The 24,960-nt window shown below is 39.2% G+C and overlaps 2 protein-coding genes across 9 annotated transcripts in view; both read left to right on the forward strand.

The window, feature by feature from the left end:
• The window catches only part of LOC136852531 (1,5-anhydro-D-fructose reductase-like), a 149,209-nt gene that overhangs the window by 112,895 nt on the left and 11,354 nt on the right, over positions 1–24,960 (forward strand). For 4 of the 8 annotated variants that reach the window (XM_067127254.1, XM_067127252.1, XM_067127251.1 and 1 more), the window contains one exon: positions 3,893–6,766. In XM_067127254.1, coding sequence (XP_066983355.1) covers positions 3,893–5,653 — 1,761 coding nt within the window. In that variant the 3' untranslated portion in view covers positions 5,654–6,766. Of the gene's footprint in view, positions 1–3,892; positions 6,767–13,900; positions 14,218–22,670; positions 22,839–24,960 lie in introns of those variants that run through there. The other 4 variants (XM_067127255.1, XM_067127257.1, XM_067127256.1 and 1 more) reach the window with 2 other exon arrangements.
• On the forward strand, positions 5,727–6,766 carry LOC136852534 (uncharacterized). The gene has a single exon (XM_067127261.1). The coding sequence runs from the start codon at positions 5,727–5,729 to the stop codon at positions 6,636–6,638; it is 912 nt and encodes a 303-aa protein (XP_066983362.1). The 3' UTR covers positions 6,639–6,766.

Here is a 24,960-nt window from a genome sequence, read left to right on the forward strand (position 1 = left end):
GCACAGTACTGTATACTTTTATTGAGACAAAATCTTATGTACTTCTTTTTCAAATCTCTACATGCACCTTCTGTGCCTTTCTGTCACTTTACTGATGTTGATAATTTTACTCCCTAAGTCTTTACTTATTAGGAATATGCACTATTTTCAGTTTCAGTTTTTGTATTTGCATTTTTTCATTAAAAATGGAACTTATTATGAGACAAATTGCGTGTACTCTCTCAAATCTTCCTTCTTCGTTTTTCTGTTACTATGTTAAATGCTCTTCTTTTTTCCACGTAAAATTTAGATTTTTGAACCTGAGCAGTGTACATATGTATAATGTAATGGCCTCCTAGACCACCACACCATAAACACTTCCAAACTTTTCAACACCAATGTTCACCATATAGCAACGAAGTCCACAATGGGTGGAATCAAGCATACAAATACCAGAGTGTGAAAAGTGAGTCAAGGGAGAGAGACAAACACTGAGAAAATCCACTTAATATTTAATACATAATTATCAGACAGAAGTAACACCTGAACCTCTTAATACATAAATAACTAAAAAATCAATTACCCTTATTAAACATAAAACACTTACACTACTAAAATAAAGAAGTGTAAGAAGACAACACTTCCACAATTACTAAGGGGGTCCAGAAAGTATGAGGGGATCAAAAAGATAGAATATCCTATCAAATACAAACTAATTAATCATATAATCCCATGTTCCAAGGTCTCCTCAATACAGTAATGCAAAACTCCATATCTGGAGCAAAACCCTGGGTAGGTTGAGATAACATGGCCCAGACAGCAGTACTGCCCAACAATGCCGTGATCAGGTCCAACTGATGAGCTCTACATGTAATAGGGATCCACTTACCAAATATCAGCTAGTTTCCTCTGACAGGCACAGAGCCAGAGGTGTGGATGGATAATCCAATAAATCCTTCCAGATGCAGGAAAGGATGGATTCAACAGCTGCTGTCCCCCATGGGCAGGTAATCCAAAATATATGTATACTGTATATAAGTATAATGGCATCAGCAGCAGCAACAAGTAAATTTGCAACCTCTTGGGGTGATGGCTTAGAAACAGACTGCCCTATACAAAAGAGCTTTCAAGCACCCTTCCTCACAGGGGAGAGACCAAGCAACTGCCAACCATGTAAAAACAGAAACAATTGTTAATACAAAAGTTAAACGAGCTAACAACCGAATGAGGAGGAGACAAGGGAAGTTACAAATTACTGCCTAAGTGGCATAATATTAAAATTACAAAATAATATAATAAAGCAAAAAAGGCAACATACTGACAATAGTTCCTAGTACCCACCTTAGTGGGATGTCATGAATCCCATAGTTTGTGCCTGTGCTGGTAAAAAGATGATCTTGTGATCCAGCTGTATTATTTATTTATTGTGCTTATGAAGTACCATCTGGTAATATACCTGCATCTTTCAACATTGTACAAATACTTCCAGACCTTTTCCACCTTTTGTATTGAAAACCCCCTGTAATATATCATCTCTGTTCTTCTTTTTCAAACCCAAGTGTCAAGTGAGGCTTCAGTTCATCTTTTGGTTGCTCCCACTATAGTCTTACTTGTTTCCTTTGTGTGAGTTGCAAGACGTTATGTGGGTAAAAATGTGCTTGTTACTGTTACTGTAGCATATTTATTTAATTTTGTTAACAGTCCTTTCAGCTCTTGAGTATACCTCCATTTTTGAATGCTCAACATACTGCCATGAATTTTTATATTCTATTCAATTACTTATTTAGGTCTTTGATCTTAGGGTTTTCAATATATATCACACTTTTGACTGAACTCTCAGGATTGATTTCTGGTGACTGGAAAGTTATCAACTTTTATAATCTCAATGATTTTGAACATTACCAGCTACCCAACACATGTTCCATACTGACATGAGTAAGTAGCCAATGCTCTGACCTTTCCTCAACTGCTAAACTGCATATCCTCAGCTTATTCCCTATATTACCTAAAATACAGTATAGGGCACTCTGACCAAGCCGAGTTTCATGACTTACATACTTTTATTCATGATTTTTCCTTTGGGGTTGATGGTTCTGTTCATATGACAACTCACAAGCCTTTGGGGTACTTGCTGAAGGGGTGAAGGTGTTAAGTGTGCTCTAGCTAGTAAGGCTATGGGGTGGATATACTAAGCTTACTTTGAATTTTGTTCTGCCATGACTTTTGCTGCCTTCAAAGCTAAACTAAACTTTACAGTGCTAAGAAATCATGTACAAAGAGGAAACCTTATAAATTCATCCCAACAGTGCCCTTTTCTCATCATACAAGACCATCTCCAAAATTGTCTGTAAATCTGGCTATCCCCTTTCCTCAAAGTCACTGCTATTTTCCAGAATTCAGTACAACAATTCCCTTTTCTCTTAATACAAAATCATCTCCAAAATCCTCTGGAAATCTGACTTTGCTCTTCTCTTCAGAGAGTCACTTGTTTTTCGCTCTGCTTGCCTCTTAATTCGTCCTTAGATACTGTCATTGCAGTTAGCCCTGGCACTAAGCTTCCTATCCACCATTTCTCAGTTGAAAGGTAGGGAGGACCTATTTTGTTGACAGCATCTCTTCTTAGCTTCTCAAGTACTGATGTTCATTGTTCATCTTAGGAGTACATACTTGCAATACCTGATCTCCAGAATGATCACTGATCTAACAACTCTAACAGTTTTCTCAAACAACCCTAACAGTTGCCTCATTGCTCTTATTTTTACTCTAACTAATGTCTTGGAAATTACCCAGTCCTTTAGGCAAGACCAACCATTGATATTCTGTGTTCTTTATCCATATTTGGGGGATCTTCCATCACTGCTTTGATATCTCAGAGGCTTTTGACAGTCTTGGTAGCCAAACTTCCTATTTATGGCTTCACTCCTCTCTGTACAGTTATTTTATTACATGTTTGTTGTCAGTCTGTTCTATTTGTTCATCTGGTAGTGCTATGTCTGTCCCTTCCCCCCATCTTTAGTGGTGTCCTTCGAATCAGTTGTTTCAAGTCCTCTCGTGCCCTAAAAGTTCACATGTTGATGATCTGATATTGACATTAGAATACTCAGTTCCCATATGGCTAACCATTCAGTTTTCACAAGTCATCTCCTATCCTTCTCACCTCCATTCAGAAGTTTTATCTCTGTGTCACTTTCTCTGTAGTTATACTAATAAAGTGAATATAATTACTCTGTTTGATTAGTTATAATTACTCTGTTTGATTAGTACGTCTCTAAGTTTTTCCTAGGATTTATGGAGGACTTATTCATCTCTGTATGCAGCATTGTTCTCCAGTTTGAATTAATTGTTGGGCTTTATGTCTTACGGAAATAATTTAATAAAAGGCATTCAGTGTCTTAAAGAATTCAGCTCTATTTCCAAAACAGATCCATGTCATCTCAGACATGTGGCTTCTGCTCTCTGCTTATTCTGTTGATAAGACTTGTTATTGTTCTTAAGAGCTTTTTTGACTGTGATGCCTTTACTGTCACAGCTTTCTTAAGCACATTGGGCTCCACAGTTCCACAGATGCTGTGTGGATTTTACAAACTGTGGGATCTGCTGTTGACTTCCAGAATGTGGAATTCTCTGCATTTATTTGTATTTCTGGAATTATTTAAAAGGTCCCATTTTAAGAGGTAAGTCTGTTAACACAGGTTTTGTGATATGGCGAGATAATTTTCTACAGTCATGCTCATCTGAGTTTCTTCCCCATGAAAAATCCTAAACTTTATCTGTAATGTTGAGCAGATAATACAACCAGCACAGATGAATATTACATTTGCCTCTCTTGTAGTAAAGTTTTGTAAAGTTTGCAATTTTTCTACATTTTTGGATAAAATATGTAAAACATATAACAAGCAGTTTTTCTTTTCAGATATCAAAAGGACCATTATTGTATATTCCCTTTCTTACACCTGAAAGTATCACAAGCCATCTCCAGTATATCAGCAGTGGACATCAGTTTCTACCTCTGGAAGTGGAAGAGAGTTATCTCAATGGTGGTAAATTCATCTTCCACAGAGGAAAGTCATGCTTGTATACAGTGCCACAGGAATCCTTGCAAAAGAGTACAAGTGATAATCAAAGTTCCAGTTTCAATGGCAGAGTTATTTTATCACAAAATGTAGTGGTTATTGTTATGAATGCATTAATATATCCACCTGCCTTCTTTGGAAAATGTACTTTACAGTTACAGCCTCATGGAGAAATAGATGGACATATGGCAGGGAAAGTAGAATTAAGAAATCACATTGGAAACTTAGTAGGGTATATGACTATGTCTGTCTCTCTTCGACATTTAGGAGAGGATGTAGTACTTCATGCAGTGAGACATAATGACAGTGCAGATCAAGATTTATTAAACACAGTTGTCAATAATTTTGTCTCTGTTGGCAAGGAAAACATAAGTCCTGCCAGAAAGGAAAAATTTTTTAATGAAAATTTCAAGTCTGCAAAACACACAGATGTGATGACAGATGAAAACCCTAATCAAGTTTTTGGTAGTAATGCCTATGGACTTGAACACTCCTTTAAGTGTTCAAGACCCTCAGATAGTAAAGAAATGGTTGTACAACGTGAATCATCGGAAGAAATTGCACTGAGAATAGCTGCATTAGTGAGAAGTGAAGCATCTCCTGGAGAACAAGTAAATGCAGAGAATACAAATGTTGTTTCTTGCAAAAAATCAGATAACTGCCATCAGCCTGGTCCCATTTTATATTATGGTCATGATTCTGAAAGTGAAAAAATATGGAATGAAAAAATGACAGACTTTGGAGGCTTTTTTGAAGTTGCAGGTAATTTTGATAGTTGTTTCAACGATCTGGAACAAGAGTCTAACTCATACTCAGGCAGCATTGAGTCATACAGGAGTGAAACTTCCTTGCAGACATCACCAGAGTCTGAGTCAAAGGATAAAGGGAAAAGCAATGATAAACTATCTAGTATTTCAGGATCTGTCAATGAAAGTAGTATTAAGAATCCAGAGAGAAAAGCTGAGAACAATAAGTGTCAGACTCTAAAAATGCCCAAAGGCTGGCTACGTTCAACTCCTGTTGCTTCATGTAACATGCAAAATAAAGCTGTTTATCCTAAACTAACCCGAACGTCATTGCTTCGCAGGGCAAAATTAGATCCTCAGTTAGCACATCAGCTTCATGCTGAAGTTAGATACCAAGTAAAGCAGAAACTACAGTCATTAGAGAAGAATTTTAAAGATGAATTGACTGATATCAAGAAAAGAAGATTATTGAAAAACAAAGGTTCGCTTTTGGTTTCAGTTGGCTGTCAGGCAAGTAGTGACTCCAATGAAAAAATGACTCGTTATTTTGATTGTCATAAAGACTTTGCACAACAAACTGTAGCGCATGAAACTTCAAATCAGTTTACACAGATAAATAAAGAGATATTGAAGAAAATTGATTCAAGAGATAATGTAAAGGGAAGAAAATGCAGTCAAATAGAAAAAGATAGGACTTTTGACATTTCTGATTATAATCATAGTCGTCTTACTGAATATGATGATGATTTTGAAGTATCAACCAACTCCAAACCTGATCCATACTCTGTGACAGAGTTTCCAGTATATCAAGAGAATTCTGAATCTGGTGAGTTGTCAAAGGAGTGCATCAAGTAAAGAACTGTCACATCTGTCGATATCTAAGGGTGAACCAAAAAAACATAGTAAAGAGGGAAAAGGAACAAACACAATGCGGGACATTAAAATGAAAGCTTCTAACAGCAAAGAAATTAGTTCAGTGAAAAGTTCTGTTAAAAGTGACAGCAAGTTTCCAGATGCAAAGAATCAGGAATTGATATCTAATAGTATAGGTTCCCAAAAAAGTGCTAGCATTATAGAGAAAAAATCGATAAAAAAAGAAACATCTTCAAGCCAAGAAAGTATTTCTGAAGTTGATATTCCTGACAGGAGTGAATCTGATGCTGATTCTTCAAGTGCAACCTTGTCACCAGAAGCCTCAGAAGTTAGTGAGGTATCCAATCTTTCAAAAGAAGTATATCAAGAAATAATGAAAGGCAGGAAAGCTGATGTTCTTTTGAGGAATGGTAGCCAAGGATTTGAAAAGATGAGTGAAATGTCCTTTGCTGAAGAGGCTGTTAGTAGTGCTGTTTCTTCTATTTCTGTGAGAAAAAATTTACAGTCAGTTGCATCTGATGATGTAAAGAATGTGAAAGCAAAGTTTGTTAGGACTGGGGAAACATTTAGCATTGGGGAAATAATTAACTCAGACAATGATCTCTGTGATTCGCCAAAGGATAATGTTGACACTTCAAAAGATTTAAATGCTAAGCACATGAAGAGTCTTTATAAAGAAAGTAAAATAAGGGAATTGCATAAAACTTACACAAAATCAGAACCTTCAGTTTTAGACAAGCCGAGTGAAGTTCTAAGCAGCCCCAGAAATCTGTCCCATTCAAGTGTCTCAGTTTTAGCAAAGGACAAGGAAGATGAAGACAGTACTGTTAGCAATATTAGTGCCAGAATTGCAGCCCTTTTGATGCCTAAACAACTGGAAGTTGCGACACTACATACAGATTCTATAAGCTCTTATATGCCTTCCAATGTTAGTGATACATTATCAAGTTTGTCAGACTTAGAATGATCCCCTGTGAAAGTGAGTCATGTAATTTATGTTAATAAGAATGTTATTAGATTATTTATGAATAACTTGCCATTTATTCATGTTTATGCCTACTTTGTATATTAATTGTAATAAATTACTGTATCTTGTGTTGCTCTATTAATATCCTACATATTCTTTTATAATTTTTCTTTTGAAACACACACACATGCACACACATATATATATATATATATATATATATATATATATATATATATAATACCTCAAAGATTTGTGAGGTTGGGTTCCAGAACCAGTCATTGATCAGGAGGAATCACGAATGTTTGTTACGAGTCACTAGAAATGCTAATAAATGCTTATTTTTAGAGTTTAAACCCTAAATATGACTCAAATCATGCTCCTAAAGCACTTTACTATAATTTCATTTAAAAGTTAGCTTAATACATTACCATTAAAAAAAGAAATAAATGGTTAATGTAAAAATAGAGTACAGTATCGCCTAATGGGTGTTTGCCACACGAGAGCATTTACAGTACAGTATAGTAATGTTACCCCTATACTAATTCATTGGCTGCCATTTTCTTTTGCACTCACAGTGAGGTAAAACCAAGTAACAATTGGGACTGTAAACTTAATGACTGATGTTTTCTTTGTCATTGTCAGCAAGGTAAACTTCGTATGTTAAAAAGTCAATAACAAAGGTACAATCAATAGAATAAAGGAAACATACACAAATATTTGTAAGGGGTACAGGTATTCAATCAATTTAAAATTACATAAAGATATACAGAGAAATAATAAGTTGTAAAAATATGTGTGCCCGCTAACTATGAGAAAGGAAGAGAGAGAGAGAACAAAAATAAATGTACTCATTAAAAATATTTAAAACACGCTCTACAATTGGCTGCTTCCAACCCTTCTAGCCAATAGCATGTCGTCATGAAACCTACCCTGCTGTGTGATTGGCTGCTTCCAATCCTTCCAGCCAATAACATGTCGTCATGGAGTTTTCTTATACCATGAGGCATATATATATGTATAGCAATATTACAGTAAAATATCTTTAACAAGATTAAAATTATAGTACTGATAATATATAGTGAGAGAGAAAGAGTAAGGGAAACTGTGGTATGTTTACATTAGTAAACAAATTAATTGAGAAACAGCTGTTTTGTGATTTTGATGGATTTTACTTTAACATAAAGTATGTTAGTTTACCTTTGTATCATATTTATGTACAAAATTAAAAATAATACAAATTTTTCTCATCAATTTTACACTTAAAAGTATGAAAACTTATAAATTACTTAAAAAATTACCATAAATACTTCTGCAGGATTTTTCGAGGATTTCGCAAATTTTGCAGATGTGAAAAAATTGCAGATGCAAATTAATTAGGTTCCAATGAAAATTTCACGAATCTATGAAATCACGAAACCTTAAACACATATCCACAAGGTATTACAGTATATATATATATATATATATATATATATATATATATATATATATATATATATATATATATATATATATATATATATATATATATATATATATATATATATACATTATATATATATATATATATATATATATATATATATATATATATATATATATATATATATATATATATTTTTCACACTATATTCCACGCTATATTTTGTCCTGGATTTTGTATAACATATCTTTCACTTTTCTGTATAACTTTATTTGCAGATTTTTATATGGACCATAATATAAAATTATCACTAAATCACTTTTTTTGTAGATAACACTTTATTCACTAATACTGTCTTTTATATATATTCATGACTAAATACTGATTTTTATGATAAAAATGATTTACAGTGTATTTGCTAAGCTCATTCCAGGTTGATACCCAGACTGAGCATAACAGGTATATGATTTGAATCTGCTACTCCACTTTTTCTCACTCACTTTTCCACACTCTCTCTTTTGTCATGATTTTGTTTGAAATGATATTACTTTCAAAGTTTTTGTGGGATGTCACCATATTGTACAATTTTTAAAATAACCAATAACTTTCAATTATGATTTTCCAGTCTGCTTTTTGACTGGAAAATAAAATATTTATTACTAAATATTTTAAATTTTTCATTTGTGTTCATGACTAAATATGCAAAAACACTTTACATAATAAATGTCAAATACATCTTACATTATGGTTTAAAGAAAGAGAGAGAGAGCTTCGTTCATTCCTGTTATGCTCAGTCTGGGCCCAAACTGGTGTTAACAATTTGAATTACTCAGTGTAAATACATTGTAAATTATTTTTATCATAAAATCTCTATTTAGTCTCTCTCACATTATGAAAAATGCAGTAATTAGTGAATAAATGTTATTTGAAAAAAAGAAAGTGTTTTTAATTTTGAATATATAAAGAAAACAGGACAACTTCAATACAATGATTTAAAATATTGCTTATGTATTTTCATTTGATTTTCCAGTCTGACTACTTGTGAAAATAAAAGAAGATAATTATTTAATTTTTTAAACATTTTATAGATATTTTGTTGTGTTTACATCCAAAAATATTTTAACATTAGTAAATTTCAAAGTATTTTAGGGGCGTATACAATATAAGAGTAACAGTTGTAGAAAGAGAGGTACTAATCTAAGATGACCAAGGGTGTTTTGGGATGATGGTCTGGGGCCCATTTTTTGAAATAATATTAAATTGTTTTAGTATGATAATTTACTATATTTTTGTTTAAACTACAAATTGTAAATTATTTTTAAAATAGACATTATAAATCTGTGGTTTAGTCACAGGGTATTTGGCAATATGCATTTTTAGAGGGGATTGTGAATAATCTGCAGAGCCGCTGTTCGAGTCTCCACTGAAAAAAGTCGAAGTCTCCGCTGAGCAAGTTTTAATTGTTTTTCCAATTTTCTAAAGAAAACAGCCTTCAATACAATTGGTCAAACGGCTATGCCATGTCATACAATTCAATCATTTAAACTATGTAGGCTATAATCCACGTTCTTTTAAGACAGGGTTATTTAATTTGTCTTAAAAATTTTATAAACCGAAAATTTTGTTGTCGTCAAAATCATAAGATGATTATTTTTAAACTCTGGGTGCATTAGACGTAAATCATTGTTATAAGTTTATCATAAAAACCTAAGTCATTAATTATTCTGTTTTGGGGTACTAATTTAAGATGACCAAATCGGTATTTTGGGATGATGGTATGGGGTGTATTTTAGTTGAATTAATATTAAAAGTTTTTTAGTATGATAATTTAACCGGTATATTTTTTGTTTAAACTGTTGTCAAATTAGTATCTTGTAAATTTTTTGTTCACAGGCATAAGATTATATTTGGTTTGAATTCTGTCTGTTTTTTGTTTGGCAGTTAAAGCTGTTATAAGCTGTTTTTATTGTTTTATTTCTGCATTGGGTCTGGAACCAATCTCATTGTCTGTCGCGAACACTGTAGTCTGCCGCTGTATATATATATATATCTAATATATAGATATATCTATTTATATATATATTTTTGCATATATAGGATTTTGCATTTACTATTAGGCCCTGGAACCTCCCTTCAAAAAAGTGTTAGAACACTGTATATATATATATATATATATATATATATATATATATATATATATATATATATATATATATATATATATATATATATATATAAACATATTACTACCGGATGCTCACTATTACTCACATTCACTAGTTTCTTGTTTAATGGGTGCATTTTAATTAGGTGAAAATTTTAGAGTTCACAGGCTCACACAGGGATAACAGTCAACATGCAAGCTCGACCAGAGGAAATTGCATTTGCTCATTGGTTGTTGCAACTTGGTAATGGTACACTTCCAAGACCTCAGAATGCCAAGATTGACATTTCAGTTGCTTTACCACAGCAGTGAGTCTGTGAACTGTGGTCCGCCTTTGTGTGTGTCCCTTGCTCTGCCAGCAGCCAATCTTAGCTCACTCTGTTCATCAGTTTTTGTGGCCTGCCTTTGCACTTGTCTTTGCCTCTCTACAGATGATCTTTGTTCCCGCTGTTCATCAGTTTCTGTGGGCCGCCTTTGTGCGTCCCTCGCTCAATATTTCTTTAAGTTTTTCCCTTAAAGAACTATTGAGCGAGTACAGAGATAGTTGCTATAGAAGAGGATACATTAGGAAACACAGATGCCATTCACACTGGATTGACATACTGCCCAACACCAGACCCTTCTTATAGGGTGGCTCACTCACAAATATTATTAAAAGGGAAGTCCAGGACATGAAATATGAAAGTATAATTGAACCCTTTAAATCACCTTGGTCTTTCTCTCTTTTGTCGGTGCCTAAGAAGGATAAGTCTTACAGAGTTGTGGTAGATTTCAGGGAATTAGATACGATCACAATAATAGATCCTTGTCCAGTGCCGTCTATGAGAGATCTCATCACGTCCATAGTATCCAGACGACAATTAACCACTATAGATCTATTCCGGGGAGTCTTACAAATTCCCTCAGGTGAAGAAAGTAAAGAATTAATTGCTTTTTCCACTAGTAATCGTAGATATCAATACGTAAGACTGCCCTTTGATCTTAAGTCTAGCTGGCAACTTTTGTCCAATTAATGGATATCGTGTTGGATGGATTACTGGGGAATGGAGTCCACTGTTACACTGATGACTTGGTAATAGCCACCGACACTATAGAGGAACATATAAGACTTGTCAAAGAAGTCTTGAAGAGACTTAGGAAAGCAAATTTGAAGTTAGAATTAAAGAAATATTCTTTCTTAAGGACAAGATTTGAATACTTAGGGCTCACCCTAAGTGAAAGAGGTGTTGAAGCAAACAATTTAAATGCGAAGGCCATTAAAGAATATGCCAGGCCTCAGTGTAAGAAGGATGTGAAATCATTTCTAGTACAGTATAAGCAGGTTTTAACCACAGGTTTATCAAGAACTTTGCAACCACATCTGCTCTATTAATGGATCTCTTAAGGGAGGATGTAGATTTTGAATGGAGGGCAAGCCAATAAGAAACTTTTGAGGTATTAAAGGAGAGGTTATCAAACCCTCCAATTTTGTCCTTTCCAGATTTCACTAAGGAATTCTTCCTAGCAACAGATGCAAGTTCTACCGGAATAGGAGCATGCCTTATGCAGAAAACAGGTAACAATTATCAAGCTGTAGCTTACTACAGTAGAAAGATGAAGCCTACAGAAGTTAAGTACTTTGGAACTGATAAGGAATCCTTAGTTACAGACCCCTTTAAGCACTTCAGATATATTATGTTGGTTACGAAATAACAGTCCTCACTGATCTCACAGCTGTCATAGAGATGTTGAAGAATTCAAATTTCTCTGGGTGCAGAGCAAGGTGGTTCATGACTGCCCAAGATTATGAAATAGAATTAAAGTATGTACCAGGTAAGGCAGATAAGGTTGCAGATGCATTATTGAGATGTTCCTCTAGATAACTGCATAGGCCTGATTAACAAAGGATCACAAGTTAATGTAGCCACGAATGGGATATTTGTGATGCAATATTCAGAAGAACTATCCAGGGCACACCTTATGAAGGAGTAAAGACAAGATGAAGATTTGAAAGAATTAGTAAAATATATGGAAAATGAGATACTACTTTTGCCTCAGCTAGAAAAGGTGTCAAGTAAGAAGAGTGGATGCCTGTTGGATGAATTAAGAATTATAAATGGAACCTTATGTTGGTTAACCTGGGGTGACAATCATTTTCTAGCCAAGAAGATTGTGCCAAAACTTTTACAAAGCAGAGTTATTGAACTCACGCATTTTAATCTGATAAGAGCTAACCTAGGTCAAGATGAACAGTTAGACAGATTAAGTAACATTTGCACGGGAAAGGTCTCTATAATGATGTAAATAGATATAAAAAGTTGCAATATTTGCAACAGTTACAAGGGAAGAGCAGATAAGAGGTACCTTGGGAAAAATATTCTCTCCTACAGACTACATTTGAGAGAATAGTAGATTTAATCACCAATCTATGCAGCACAAGTAGGGGGAACAAAAACATACTAGTATATGTATTATATTTACCAGATATCCAAGGTGGTACCATTACCTGGTAAGAGTGCTAGAGACTGTGCTGTTACTCTCTGTGACAAGGCATTCTGCTGTATTTCTACACCACAGCTGTTAATCTCAGATAACGGGTTGGAATTCAACAATGCTATGATTCAAGAAATTTTTAATACATTCAAGGTAAAGAAGGTTAACATACAGCCCTATCATCCTGCAAGTGATGGACTGGTGGAAAGGAATAACCGAAAAGCATTAGACACTCTGAGACATACAGTTGGACAAGATCCAGACTGGGATGTCAACTTACCTTTAGTAAAATTGTCATTAAATGCACGCTGTTATACAAGTATTTAAGCAACCCATATGAAAGCTCTAATAGGATGTGAACCAAGACTACCCATGAATGGTTAAATCAACCAATCCAGCCTAATTACTCAGCTAACTCAAGAGTCAGCTATGGATTCCATGGTGGGCAGATATTTGGGGTAAAACTTGCATTCTGTCTTGTTTGACCATCTTCATAAATTGGGGATGATTGTATTCCTGTAATATCCTTGGTCCCAACAAGAGGGTTAGGATTACATTTGTGCCACTCTAATTATGTTAGTGCCACCCCTTTTGCACATAAGGTTACTTGTGTTGATAAAGTTAATACCTTTCTTCAGATCATTGGTTCTACTGTTTTTTTAAATATCATCTAGCTATGGGGATATCAGGCAACCTTCAGGATTCAGTATTTTTGGGTAACATTAGTTTTAGTTTGTTGTTGTTTTTCATTTTCAATAACAATGATTCAGATCATCACTGGATGATTTCTTGTTTTACCATCTTCAGTATACGTAAATTTGATTGGCAATGTTGATATCTTTATGTATAACATGAAACCATAATGCTGCTTTAGAATGTAAAGACCCTGTTGAAGTTTGCTATTCAATTTATTGGCCTATTAATTTGCTACGTACAGTATTGTAAGCATAAGCTAGCATTATAAATAATAATGATAACAGTTTTGATGTGGTTTTGTGTTGGTTAACACTTCTAATATCAAAATGATTTAATGCAGTTCATTGGAATAAGACTTAAAACAAACCATTTACGCATTGTTAGCATGAGATGGCAGTCTATTCTTCCATATCTCAAGTGTTTACGTTTTATCAGTTAATGTTATCACAGGTAGTGATCACGCGATGAATTAACCACGGTGATTATACAATATTTTTATATTGTAGTTTTTATTAAAATTTGATTTCGTTGAAGAATATTTTTCAATCAATGTGGTATGCAGATACTAATTCACAATAACATATATGCTTAGATGCATTATTATAGAAGGTTGTGATTTTATTACTAGGCCTAGTTTATGGTATAGCTTAGCCAACGAGACACACTGTGAGGATCAATAGCAGTTGCACCTTCATAACAATTTTAATGCGCTCGCCCCAACCACCAAGGGAGGGACATTTTTAAACATGTCAGTTACAGTGCCTTCAGTGAAGCTTCATAATGGACAAAGTTTCCCAGTAATTGGCCTTGGTACATCCCGGGTATGTCTTACAAAATGTATTTTATAAAAGCAATAGCTTTCTAGTGTGTTGTGCTGTCAGAGAGAACTTAAAAAATGAATTGTAAGTTCGATATCAGAGTTGACAATGGGTGACAATATAGGCTATATATATATATATATATATATATATATATATATATATATATATATATATATATATATATAATATATATATACATATATATATATATATATTTGTAACCTAAACAAATTCCAGTGAAACTCAAGAGTTTTATTGGGAGTTTTATCAGATTAAAGCCTGTGGAAGTGTTCTTATGTGCTTAGTGAATATAATTATGAAATCTAAATTTGGAGTGAAAAACATTTTAAATGATTTGCATTTGATTGAAGACAGGAGTTGGAAATCAAATAACTTAGAATGAAGATAGTGTCTTAGGTAATTTTAGGTGATTACGATTTTGGCAACTTACTTTTGAAGTCAACAGGAAGCTTATAGAAGAAATTTGTGCACAGCTTTACCTTGTTCTTTGTCAATGATAGCATCTCTTGCGACAAAGGCAGTGAGTTTCTCTCCCAGTGTGTGTGTGCAGAAAGAGGGATGGCAGATGTCGTTTCTGGGGCTATAATGAATTTTCGTACAGTCATTGCAAAATTGAGGACTTTCACGGGCCATCAAGAACCCATGAGTAAGTTTTGTTTGTCCAACCCTCAATCTGCACGGCATCGTCTCTTGTCTCCTTGGCATTTAAGGACATATATGACCAGGGAGACACTGACGACCTAATACTGCGCATTTTTTGATTAGTTAACATATTTTCCCAAAGGGACTGCCAACACTTTAATTTTGAAAAGACCAAGGCTTTGAACAGTTTCAACATCTGCGTTCGATCTGCACCCTACGAAGTGTGAGACAGAATCTTCAGCACATTCATTGCTTTCAAGCATTTTGTCTTGATATACTTCAGATGTGGAATCCAAGTCAGCTTACTATCAAAAATCAATCCAAGATACCTTGTTTCACCAACACATGGGATTCTCTGCCCATGTATGAACAGATCTGGATCGGGATGGAATCCTCATATACGGCAAAAATGCATGGTTACCGTTTTACTAGCAGAAAATCGAAAGTTATTAATCTCAGTCTGTAAGATGTGTTAGCTGATGAACCTGCTAGCAGCGCCTAAGCGCCGCCCATATAAGTGACATTGTCCACGTCACGAGCTATCTGTACTTCCGCTGTGAGTCAGTTGCAATGAAGGTACGAAACCATGCTGAGTATCATTTCCTGATCCTGCCTAGCATTAGACCCAACACAGTCCACTTTACTATATTATCAATGCACAGGTGAAGGCGGCGTTCAGCCATTGCCATCCTTGTTGCTGCAAAAGATATCGAAAGGTCGTCAACAAAGAGTATAGGCTACATCTGGGGAATTACCTTGGAAACCCCATTGATTAGTAAGGCTAACAAGGTTACACGCATCCTTGTGGCACTCCTTTGTTGAATACATCTGACATTGCTGCTCCAACTTGAACCTGAAATAACCTATTTTTTAAAAATGTCTTTATAAAAAGAGGTAAATTGCCTCTCAGGTTCCATTCATAAAGAACCCTCAGAATGCCGTTTCTCCATGTTGTATATCATAAGCCTTCTCAAGATCAAAGAAAACAGTGACGTGGTGATGCTTGTTAGCAAAAGCTGCTTCACATATTGAAGATTCAATCCGAAGCAACACATCAGTTGTTGAGTGCATGCTTGCTGAAAACCACACTGAGCAGTCACAGGTATTTTGACCACGAACCAACGCATCAAAACCACCGAGCAGGACAGGTCAAACGTCAAACGTGAGTTCACCATTGTTTCCATGATCTGACACAGACGTGGTGTCAGTGCAATAGGACGATAATTCTCTGTCTTGAATAGATCTTTCCTGGTTTCACGAATGGCAGTAATTTTAACACCTCCCAAGGTTTAGGGAGGATAATATTATGTTCTCGGAAAATTCTGTTAATAAGGCTTAATATGAAAACTGGTGTTTTCGGGGGTTTGCTTAATCATTGAATATGTTAGATCATCCAGTCCCGGAGCTGATTCATTACATTTACTTAATTAAAGAAGATTCAAATTCCCTCATAGTAAAAGATATTGTTCATTCCTTGATGCATTAAAATCAATTTCTACCTGTTCCATTAGCTTCTTTGAGCTGAATAGGATCAGTCAACATTTTTCTTTGCAACATTTGCAAAATGATTAGCAAACTCACTTGCCACTAACCGAGGATCTGCTAATTCACAGCCATTGAGCTTGATAACTGGCGGTTGACAAGGAGTAAATTTTCCAGCTATTTTTCTAACTTCCAAACTAAAGTCAATGGTGTTTTCGAATTTAGTGAAGATATGAAAATTGTATAAGATTCCTTTCGTGCTCTTTCAATTTCCATGCGGAAATGAGCTCTTGCTTTTTGAAATTCAACATGGTAATACTCACATTTTCGTCTGCGATATCTGGTGAGAGCTTGTAAAGTCACCACATCGGCGCCAGGATAGTGTTTCGGCGGCGCCATTAATTAAGTCTCCGCTGAGCTTGTTTTCTTTGGTGACTTCCCATTTTCTTCAAGCTCAATTAGTCACGCCTAAAACGTGCCAGGTCACGCATTTTAATCATTTTTACTTTATGGTATTTATACGAATGTCACACATTGTGTATCACATGTTTCTTCACTCACAGGCATCAAGACTGTATCCATATTGTAGCTCTGTATGTTTTGTATTGTAATTTGTACTCGTTCACTGCATATTATTGTTTATTGTTTCGACCTCAGGTCACAGTCAATTCCATTGTCTCTCACGACCCAGCGTCAGTCGGCCGCAATATAAGCTGCCTGGATCTGTAATAAAGTAGCAGTAACTTTTACCTGCTCGTTTCTTTGACACCTTACAGTGGTGACCCCGGAGTATCCCGAGCCATTAGCGGACTCACACGGCGACTCAGTCTTGGCTCCAGGATTTCTCCAAAACGCTCTTAGCGGCCTAAACACGGCGCTGTAACCAGCGTTTGAGCGTGCTGACTCGTCGGCGCACCCCACCAGCGTCACTAGCGGAACCACACGGCGCCGACGAAAGTGCGTGCTGACGCGAAATTACCCCACCCAGTAAGGGGGTCAAAGGAGCGAGCATGGACGCGGATATCCTCCTTCATGCAGTTAAACGCGGACCCCGCGGAATCGGAGGTTTACCTACCTCCCATCACAGCCGCCCGCCCCCGCATCGAGGCCCTCCCGCAACTCCACACCAGCGCCCGAACACACGACGGCCGGGCAACACAATCGCGGGCCCCCTCACCGTAAAGCTGCGCCCGTTTACGCGGGAATCCATCGATGTGGCTGCGCAGGGTGGAGAGCCACTTCAGAATCGCGGACCTCACGGACGAAATCCTACAGGCCGACACAGTGCTCAACGCCCTTCCGGGAGGACGTGTACAGAAAACTCATCTCGCGAATACCCAAACACACACCCTCACATACAGCACCACAAAAAGTTCCTCCTCGAAGCTTGCTCCTGCCCATCGCCGAGCGGGCCGCCCGTGCTATCGACCTTGCCATAAATCCACGCCATGACCTCAATTCAAGAGACGCTTGGGGCATGGTCGTAGATCTCCTGTCAATACCAGACTTGGGTGGCACAAAGAAGCGGCAGGAGATAAGCTTCACACGGAAATCTTCCTTCGCCAACTCCTCCCGGAAGTACGCAACCAGATCGCTCACCCTACACCATGCCTGTCGAGGACCTCATAGAGGCGGCATAACACCTCACAGACTCCGTCAAGGCTTCACAGCGGCTAAAACCGGCCACACAGCCGGTCAGCTCCGTCCAGCCTGAAGAGGACGTAGAGCAGCCCGTCAACGCCATCGCCAACAGACGCCCACCGAACCACAGCAGATGGAGGTCCCCGGCTTCTGTCGCTACCACAAGTGGTTCGGAAAGGACGCCCGAAACTGCCTGCCGCCCTGCTCGTTCAACCGCTCAAAACGGGGTGGCGGCGGCCAGCAGGACAGGCCGCCATGGCAGCCGAAGAACCCAGGGCCTCAAAAACTAGGTTTTTACGCCGGCGACACCGTCTCCGGCAGGATGATGCTGGTCGACACAGGAGCCTTTAAATCGGTCTTCCCAGCATCCAGAGAGGACCGCAACCAGACACCAGACCCGGCCGCTTTCTGACGGCCGCCAACGGAACCCCCATCCTCTCCTACGCACCAGGCTCCTGTCGATCTCCATCCTTGGCCAGAGTTACTCCTGGGACTTCATCGTCGCGACGTAGGAACCCCACTCCTGGGGGCCGATTTTCTGGCGCACCGGCCTGCTAGTCGACGTGGGGCGCAAGCGCCTCCTCGATACCGACTCCTGCCGGTCTCTCCGTTAACGGCGGGACCCAGACCCACCATCAGCGCCGTTGCCCCCCACCAGTATGCACACCTTCTGTCGGAGTTCCCTGAGGTGTTTAAGCCCGAGCCGCCAAGTCCCGGGGCCCCAGCCAAGCACGGCATATACCACCATATAGTGACTAAAGGGCCCCCGACACATGCGGTTCCGCAGGCTTCCCCCTCAGCGCCTTCAGGAGGCGAAAAAGCATTCGGGAGATGGAACAGATGGGCATCTGCAGGAAAGCCTCCAGTCCATGGGCCTCCCCCACCATGGTGCAGAAACCGGACGGCTCCTGGAGACCCTGCGGCGACTACAGGCGGCTCAACATTGCAACAGAGCCCGACCACTACCCTCTGCCCAACATGCAAGACCTCACGGCCTCCTTTCACGGGCCAAAATATTCACTAAATTGGACCTTCTTAAATCTTATTTCCAGGTACCTGTTGCGCCAGAGGACATACCAAAGACAGCCATCATCACGCCCTTCGGGTCCTATGTGTTCGCCTTCTCCACCTTCGGGCTGAGGAACGCCGGGCCACCTTCCAGCGGCTCATGGACAGCATCCTGGGGACCTAAAATTCTGCGTCTGCTACGCCGACGACATTCTCATATTTTCCAGGTCTCACAGCGAACACCAGAGGCACATCAAAGCAGTCCTCCAGCGCCTCCAAGAAAACGGCCTCGTCGTCCGTTTTGACAAGTGTACCTTCGGCGTCCAGAAAGCAGAATTCCTGGGTCACGAGGTGTCTCCGACAGGCGTCCGCCCTCTTACATCGAAAGTGGCAGCCGTAGCCAAGTTCCCGACACCCACCTCCATCAAGGCCGTCCAGGAGTTCCTTGGGATGGTAAACTTCTACAGGCGGTTCATTCCCGGGATCGCGCGACACCACGGCCCCTGACGGAAGTCCTAAAAGGTCAACCAGTCCCTGTCTTGGGGACCCAGCCAGCAGCAGGCCTTTTCCTGACGAAGGCCGCCCTCACCAAGGCAACCGCCTTGGCACACCAGATCCCAAGGCTCCTCCAGCTGACGACAGACGCCAGTAACGTCGCCTGCGGTGCTGTTCTGGAGCAAATCATCAACGCGCCCCCCAGCCCATCGCCTTCTTCAGCAAGAAGTTCAGTCCCGCAGAGTCCCGCTACAGCACCTTCGACAGGGAACTCTGCGCGATGTACCAGCGCAGTTCGGCACTTCAAGTTCCTCCTGGAGGACGCCCTTCACAATCTTCACAGACCACCAGCCACTGGTTCACGCCTTCACGAAGCAGGGGGACGCATGGTCTTCCAGACAGCAGCGCCACCTCTCAGCCATAGCCGAATTTACCTGTTCCGTCAGGTACCTCCCGGCAAGAAAAAAATCCCGTAGCAGACGCCCTCCAGAGTCGAGTTGAACGCAGTGCAGCTTGGTGTAGATTACCAGGACCTTGCCAGAGAACAGGCTGCTGACCCAGAAACCCCAGCATACCGCACCGCCATCACATCCCTCAAGTGGCGGGATGTGACCCTCGCCCGGAGGCCCCAGCCTGCTCTGTGACATCAGCACAGGCCAGCCCCGCCCTTTGGTTCCAGCCTCACGCCGCCAGGTATTCGACATCATTCACGGCCTCTCACACCCTCCGGCAGGACCACGCCAAACTGCTTTCAAAAAGTTCGTCTGGCACGGGTGCAAAAGGACGCCACAGCCTGGGCAAAACAGTGCCTGCAGTGCCAGACCAGTAAAGTGGGTCGTCACACGCAGTCGGGGTAGGCGAGTTCCCACAGCCAGGGTGCTGCCGCCACATCCACATCGACGTCGTCGGGCCCCTTCCCCATCAGGCGGATCCAGATACCTCCTGACGGTGGTAGACCGTTCGACGAGGTGGCCCGGCCACACCCATGCAAGAAGCCACCGCCAGCGGCGCGCTGAGGCCCTGCTCTCCAGTTGGGTTAGCCGCCGGGCGTCCCGGACCACATCACAACCGACAGGGGCCCCGCTTTCCTCTCCGAGTTGTGGTCTGCCCTGGCTCAACTGCTGGGAACCACGCACCACACCACCACAGCGTACAACCCAGCGGCCAACGGCCTGGTCTGAACGATTCCACAGGTCCCTAAAGTCATCCTCATGGCCCGCTGCCGCCGAGGACTGGAAACATCAGCTGCCGTGGGTCCTCCTCGGGTTGAGGACCGCCCCCAGAGCCGATGGCACCCCATCCGCAGCTGAACAAACCAATGGGGAACCCCTCGTGGTGCCGGAGAGCTCGTGACGGATGAACGCCACTCCCCATCACTGCAGAGGCTCCGCGACGTGGCGGCAAGTTCGCCTTGCAGGCGCTCATACATCGACAAAGCAACCACCTTCATGCCGCCACAGCTGTCATCCGCCACCCACGTCTTCGTCAGAGTCGACGCCGTCCGTCCACCACTAACTAAGCCCTACAGGGGACCCTTCCGCGTGCTGGAGCGGAACAGCAAGGCGTTCAGCTGGCACTCCCAGGCAAGAACGACTGGGTTTCCATAGACCGGCTAAAGCCCGCCTTCCTGTCGGAGAGTCCCGGCAGCGACGCAGCACCCCTTCCGCCCAAACGCACTCCAGCACGCCCTCACCCCCGCAGCGCCGCCCCAGGAAGGACCGCCCAACCAGCAGCCTCACAGGCGGGAGGCCCCTCCGTTATCTTCAAGGAGCCGCGGCACCCTTCAGCGTCCCAGCAGATACAGGGATTAGTCAGGCGCGTCCCTCGTCTTGGGGAGTGTTTGTAAAGTCACCACATCGGCGCCAGGATAGTGTTTCGGCGGCGCCATTAATTAAGTCTCCGCTGAGCTTGTTTTCTTTGGTGACTTCCCATTTTCTTCAAGCTCAATTAGTCACGCCTAAAACGTGCCAGGTCACGCATTTTAATCATTTTACTTTATGGTATTTATACGAATGTCACACATTGTGTATCACATGTTTCTTCATTCACAGGCATCAAGACTGTATCCATATTGTAGCTCTGTATGTTTTGTATTGTAATTTGTACTCGTTCACTGCATATTATTGTTTATTGTTTCGACCTCAGGTCACAGTCAATTCCATTGTCTCTCTCACGGCCCGGCGTCAGTCGGCCGCAAATATAAGCTGCCTGGATCTGTAATAAAGTAGCAGTAACTTTTACCTGCTCGTTTCTTTGACACCTTACAAGCTGACCTCATAGTTCTGTGAGCTTCCTGGCATTTACGAGCCCACCAGGGAACTTTTCTTTTCTAAGTATGTTAATAGTCTTTAGCTTTACTTCTTTAAGACTTCACTTTTTTGCAATAGATACTTGAAATCATTTTGTATAAGTATACTTTTAAATGTTATACACTTTCATTATCACCTATCGCACTCACTTCCGTTTGTGATCACCCCCAAAAAGTTAATTTGATATTACTAAGCTTATTTTTATAGAATATTGACAAGTTCTTTTTCTACTTTACTTTTTACCCCCTCCCTCACCCGCTTTTACTTTTCCTGTTACTAAGGTAGGCTAATGATGTTTTATATCTTTGATAACCAGCGTTTCCCAGGTAACAAAATTCTTCACTTTCAAGGCTAGTTTTATGTATTCCCCCAACTTTCTGTCAGGGGATTTCAGAGTCTCTAAAGTTACTCCCAGAGCTTTTATTTTCTGTGATGTCTTACAGGAGAAGTCAGCTAGGTGGATTTGGCGGCCTTCTTTGTGAACTGTTTGGGAGGTTGCCTGGACACATAATGGAGCTAATAATATGAAGTAATGTATTTCGTGATGAAACAAACTATTTTTTTTTTATAGAATAGTGTTTTTTATTACTGATATGCTGGAATAGTGGTTAGTGTCATGGTATGTCACTCAGATGTCGCAGGTTCGCGTCTCCTCCAGGGCGATAAAAAAATCACTGGCTCTGTATCATGGTAAGTTACTGCTGCAGTGTGGAGTCTGCAGTGGTAGGCTGAAACCAACATTCTTTGGAAGCTTGAATTTCAAGTCAATGGCCCCTGTGTGCTTGTTCCATGTAAATAGGTTTCATCTACTGAAATAACAATAAAAATAATAATACTGTTTGCTAACAATTTCAGTGCAAAGGCGATGATCTTCGAAAGGCAGTCAGTGCGGCTTTGGAGTGCGGCTACAGGCATATTGACACTGCTGCCCTCTACGAAAATGAAGACGTGATTGGTGATGTTTTGCGGCAATGGATTACTACAGGGCGAGTATCCAGAGAAGAGCTTTTCATCACTACTAAAGTAAGACTAAGATAATATCTTTCTAGAGAAAATCTTTTAAGGACTTATTACTTGCAAATGTATTGAGAATATTTGTGAGTTTGTTATTATTAAGATGATGATGACTTGTGTGTCAAGGTTCCTGGGCTTCCTCCACTCCACAGCTGCTCTCTCCCCTATGGTTTTTCCATCTAGTAAAGCTATATACTAAAGACGTTGTTGCTAATTGATTAACACGATAGCATGGATAACTTTATGCTAAACATTATTTACCCTATTCAAATGAAAACAAGTAATAACATAACGTAATAAAGGAACAAATATGCGTGATGTGAATAGCAGTAATTGCAAAATGGGTCTTTAGGTTAAGTATTCCAGGCATATGTTTAGATCAAATGACAACATATGCTCAAGTCCAGAGTCAGATGTAAATTTCATATGAGGTCCACATTCATGCTTTAGCTTTCCATTGATATTGGTTGCGATTAAAAAAAATAATTCAGGATTAGAAAGGAAGGATACTGGCCAACATTTAGTAAAAGCCAGAATTTAATACAAGATTATGAAATGCCCATGTAAGTAAACTAACCTATTTGGAAAACCCTGGATGAATGATGCTTGGTGAGAGGAGCAACTTCGTAGGGAGCAAAGTCATAACCAAACTCATCGATTACAGAATGACAATAACATATGGTGCCTTTTTTATTTCTTATTCCATGTACATGCAGAAGCACATGCATACACACAATATATACTTTATATATATATATATATATATATATATATATATATATATATATATATATATATATATATATATATATATATATATATATATGTGTGTGTGTGTGTGTGTAGTAATGCAACTACAGTATTAATATGTTTTTGAAATTATAGTAATCATAGTAACTATCTTAAAAACTGTTGAGGCTAGAGGGTTGCAAATTGGTATGTTGATCATGCACCCTCCAATCATCAAACATACCAAATTGCAGCCCTCTAGCCTTAGTAGTTTTTATTTTATTTAAGGTTAAAGTTAGCCATAATCGTTTGTCTGGCAACGCTGTAAGATAGGCCATCACTGGCTCGTGGCTGAAAACCTCATGGACCGTGGCTCATACAGCATTATACGCTGTACAGAAAACTCGATCACGCCGAAGAAACTTGGGCGCATTTTTTACTTGCTCTTTTGTTTTTCAGTGTATTTCATATTATGCACACGTGTTAACCGGATTTTCACTGTAATAAAACTTACGTGAATATGATTATGATCACTATTAATCCTAGCACAACCATTCCTTAGCGTTTCTCTATTCTAAGTTTGCCACAATGTGCTCAAAAGCGCACTCAAATTAAATCAGTATTTTTTTTTGGCTCGGAAGTCTTTGTTGGTTATCTTCTTTAGTTACACGATGGTGTCAATGTTTTATGGTCACTTGATTTTCCACTTTTTCTAGATTTTCTTGACGTAGTTCACCACTGCACTCCCTGTTGTCTTGTTCCTGCTGTCTTTTGTGTGTTGCCTAGAAATGCATTGCATGATTCTCATTTGATTTAATTTATGACGTTTACATATCAAGATAGGTTCTGTGAGGAAAGATCACGAACAACTTAATCACTGGTCTTTGCACTTTTTGATGTAAGAAAATTTGTTTACAAAACCATGGATGCCTTCAGCCTGTATTGAATATTAAAGGTCAAGCACCTATATGTAGAACTCTGGTAACAAATAATTTCTTAGTTCTAGCTATATAAGTCAAATATATATATATATATATATATATATATATATATATATATATATATATATATATATTTGACTTATATATATTATATATATATATATATATATATATATATATATATATATATATATATATATATATATATATATATATATATATATATATATATATTTGACTTATATAGCTAGGAACTAAGAAATTAATTGTTACCAGAGTTCTACATACTGCAGGTGCTTGGACCCTTAATATTCAATACAGGCTGAAGGCATCCATGGTTTTCTAAATCAATTTTCTTACATCAAAAAGTGCAAAGACCAGTGATTAAGTTGTTCGTGATCTTTCCCTCACAGAACCTATCTTGATATGTAAACGTCATAAATTAAATCAAATGAGAATCT

Source organism: Macrobrachium rosenbergii, chromosome 25 (assembly GCF_040412425.1).
Source record: "Macrobrachium rosenbergii isolate ZJJX-2024 chromosome 25, ASM4041242v1, whole genome shotgun sequence".
In the NCBI taxonomy this organism is placed as follows: Eukaryota; Metazoa; Arthropoda; class Malacostraca; order Decapoda; family Palaemonidae; genus Macrobrachium; species Macrobrachium rosenbergii.

Bases quoted from the DNA above. Each gene is read 5' to 3' on its own strand.
- LOC136852534 (XM_067127261.1), top strand. From the start codon at position 5,727: ATGCGGGACATTAAAATGAAAGCTTCTAACAGCAAAGAAATTAGTTCA.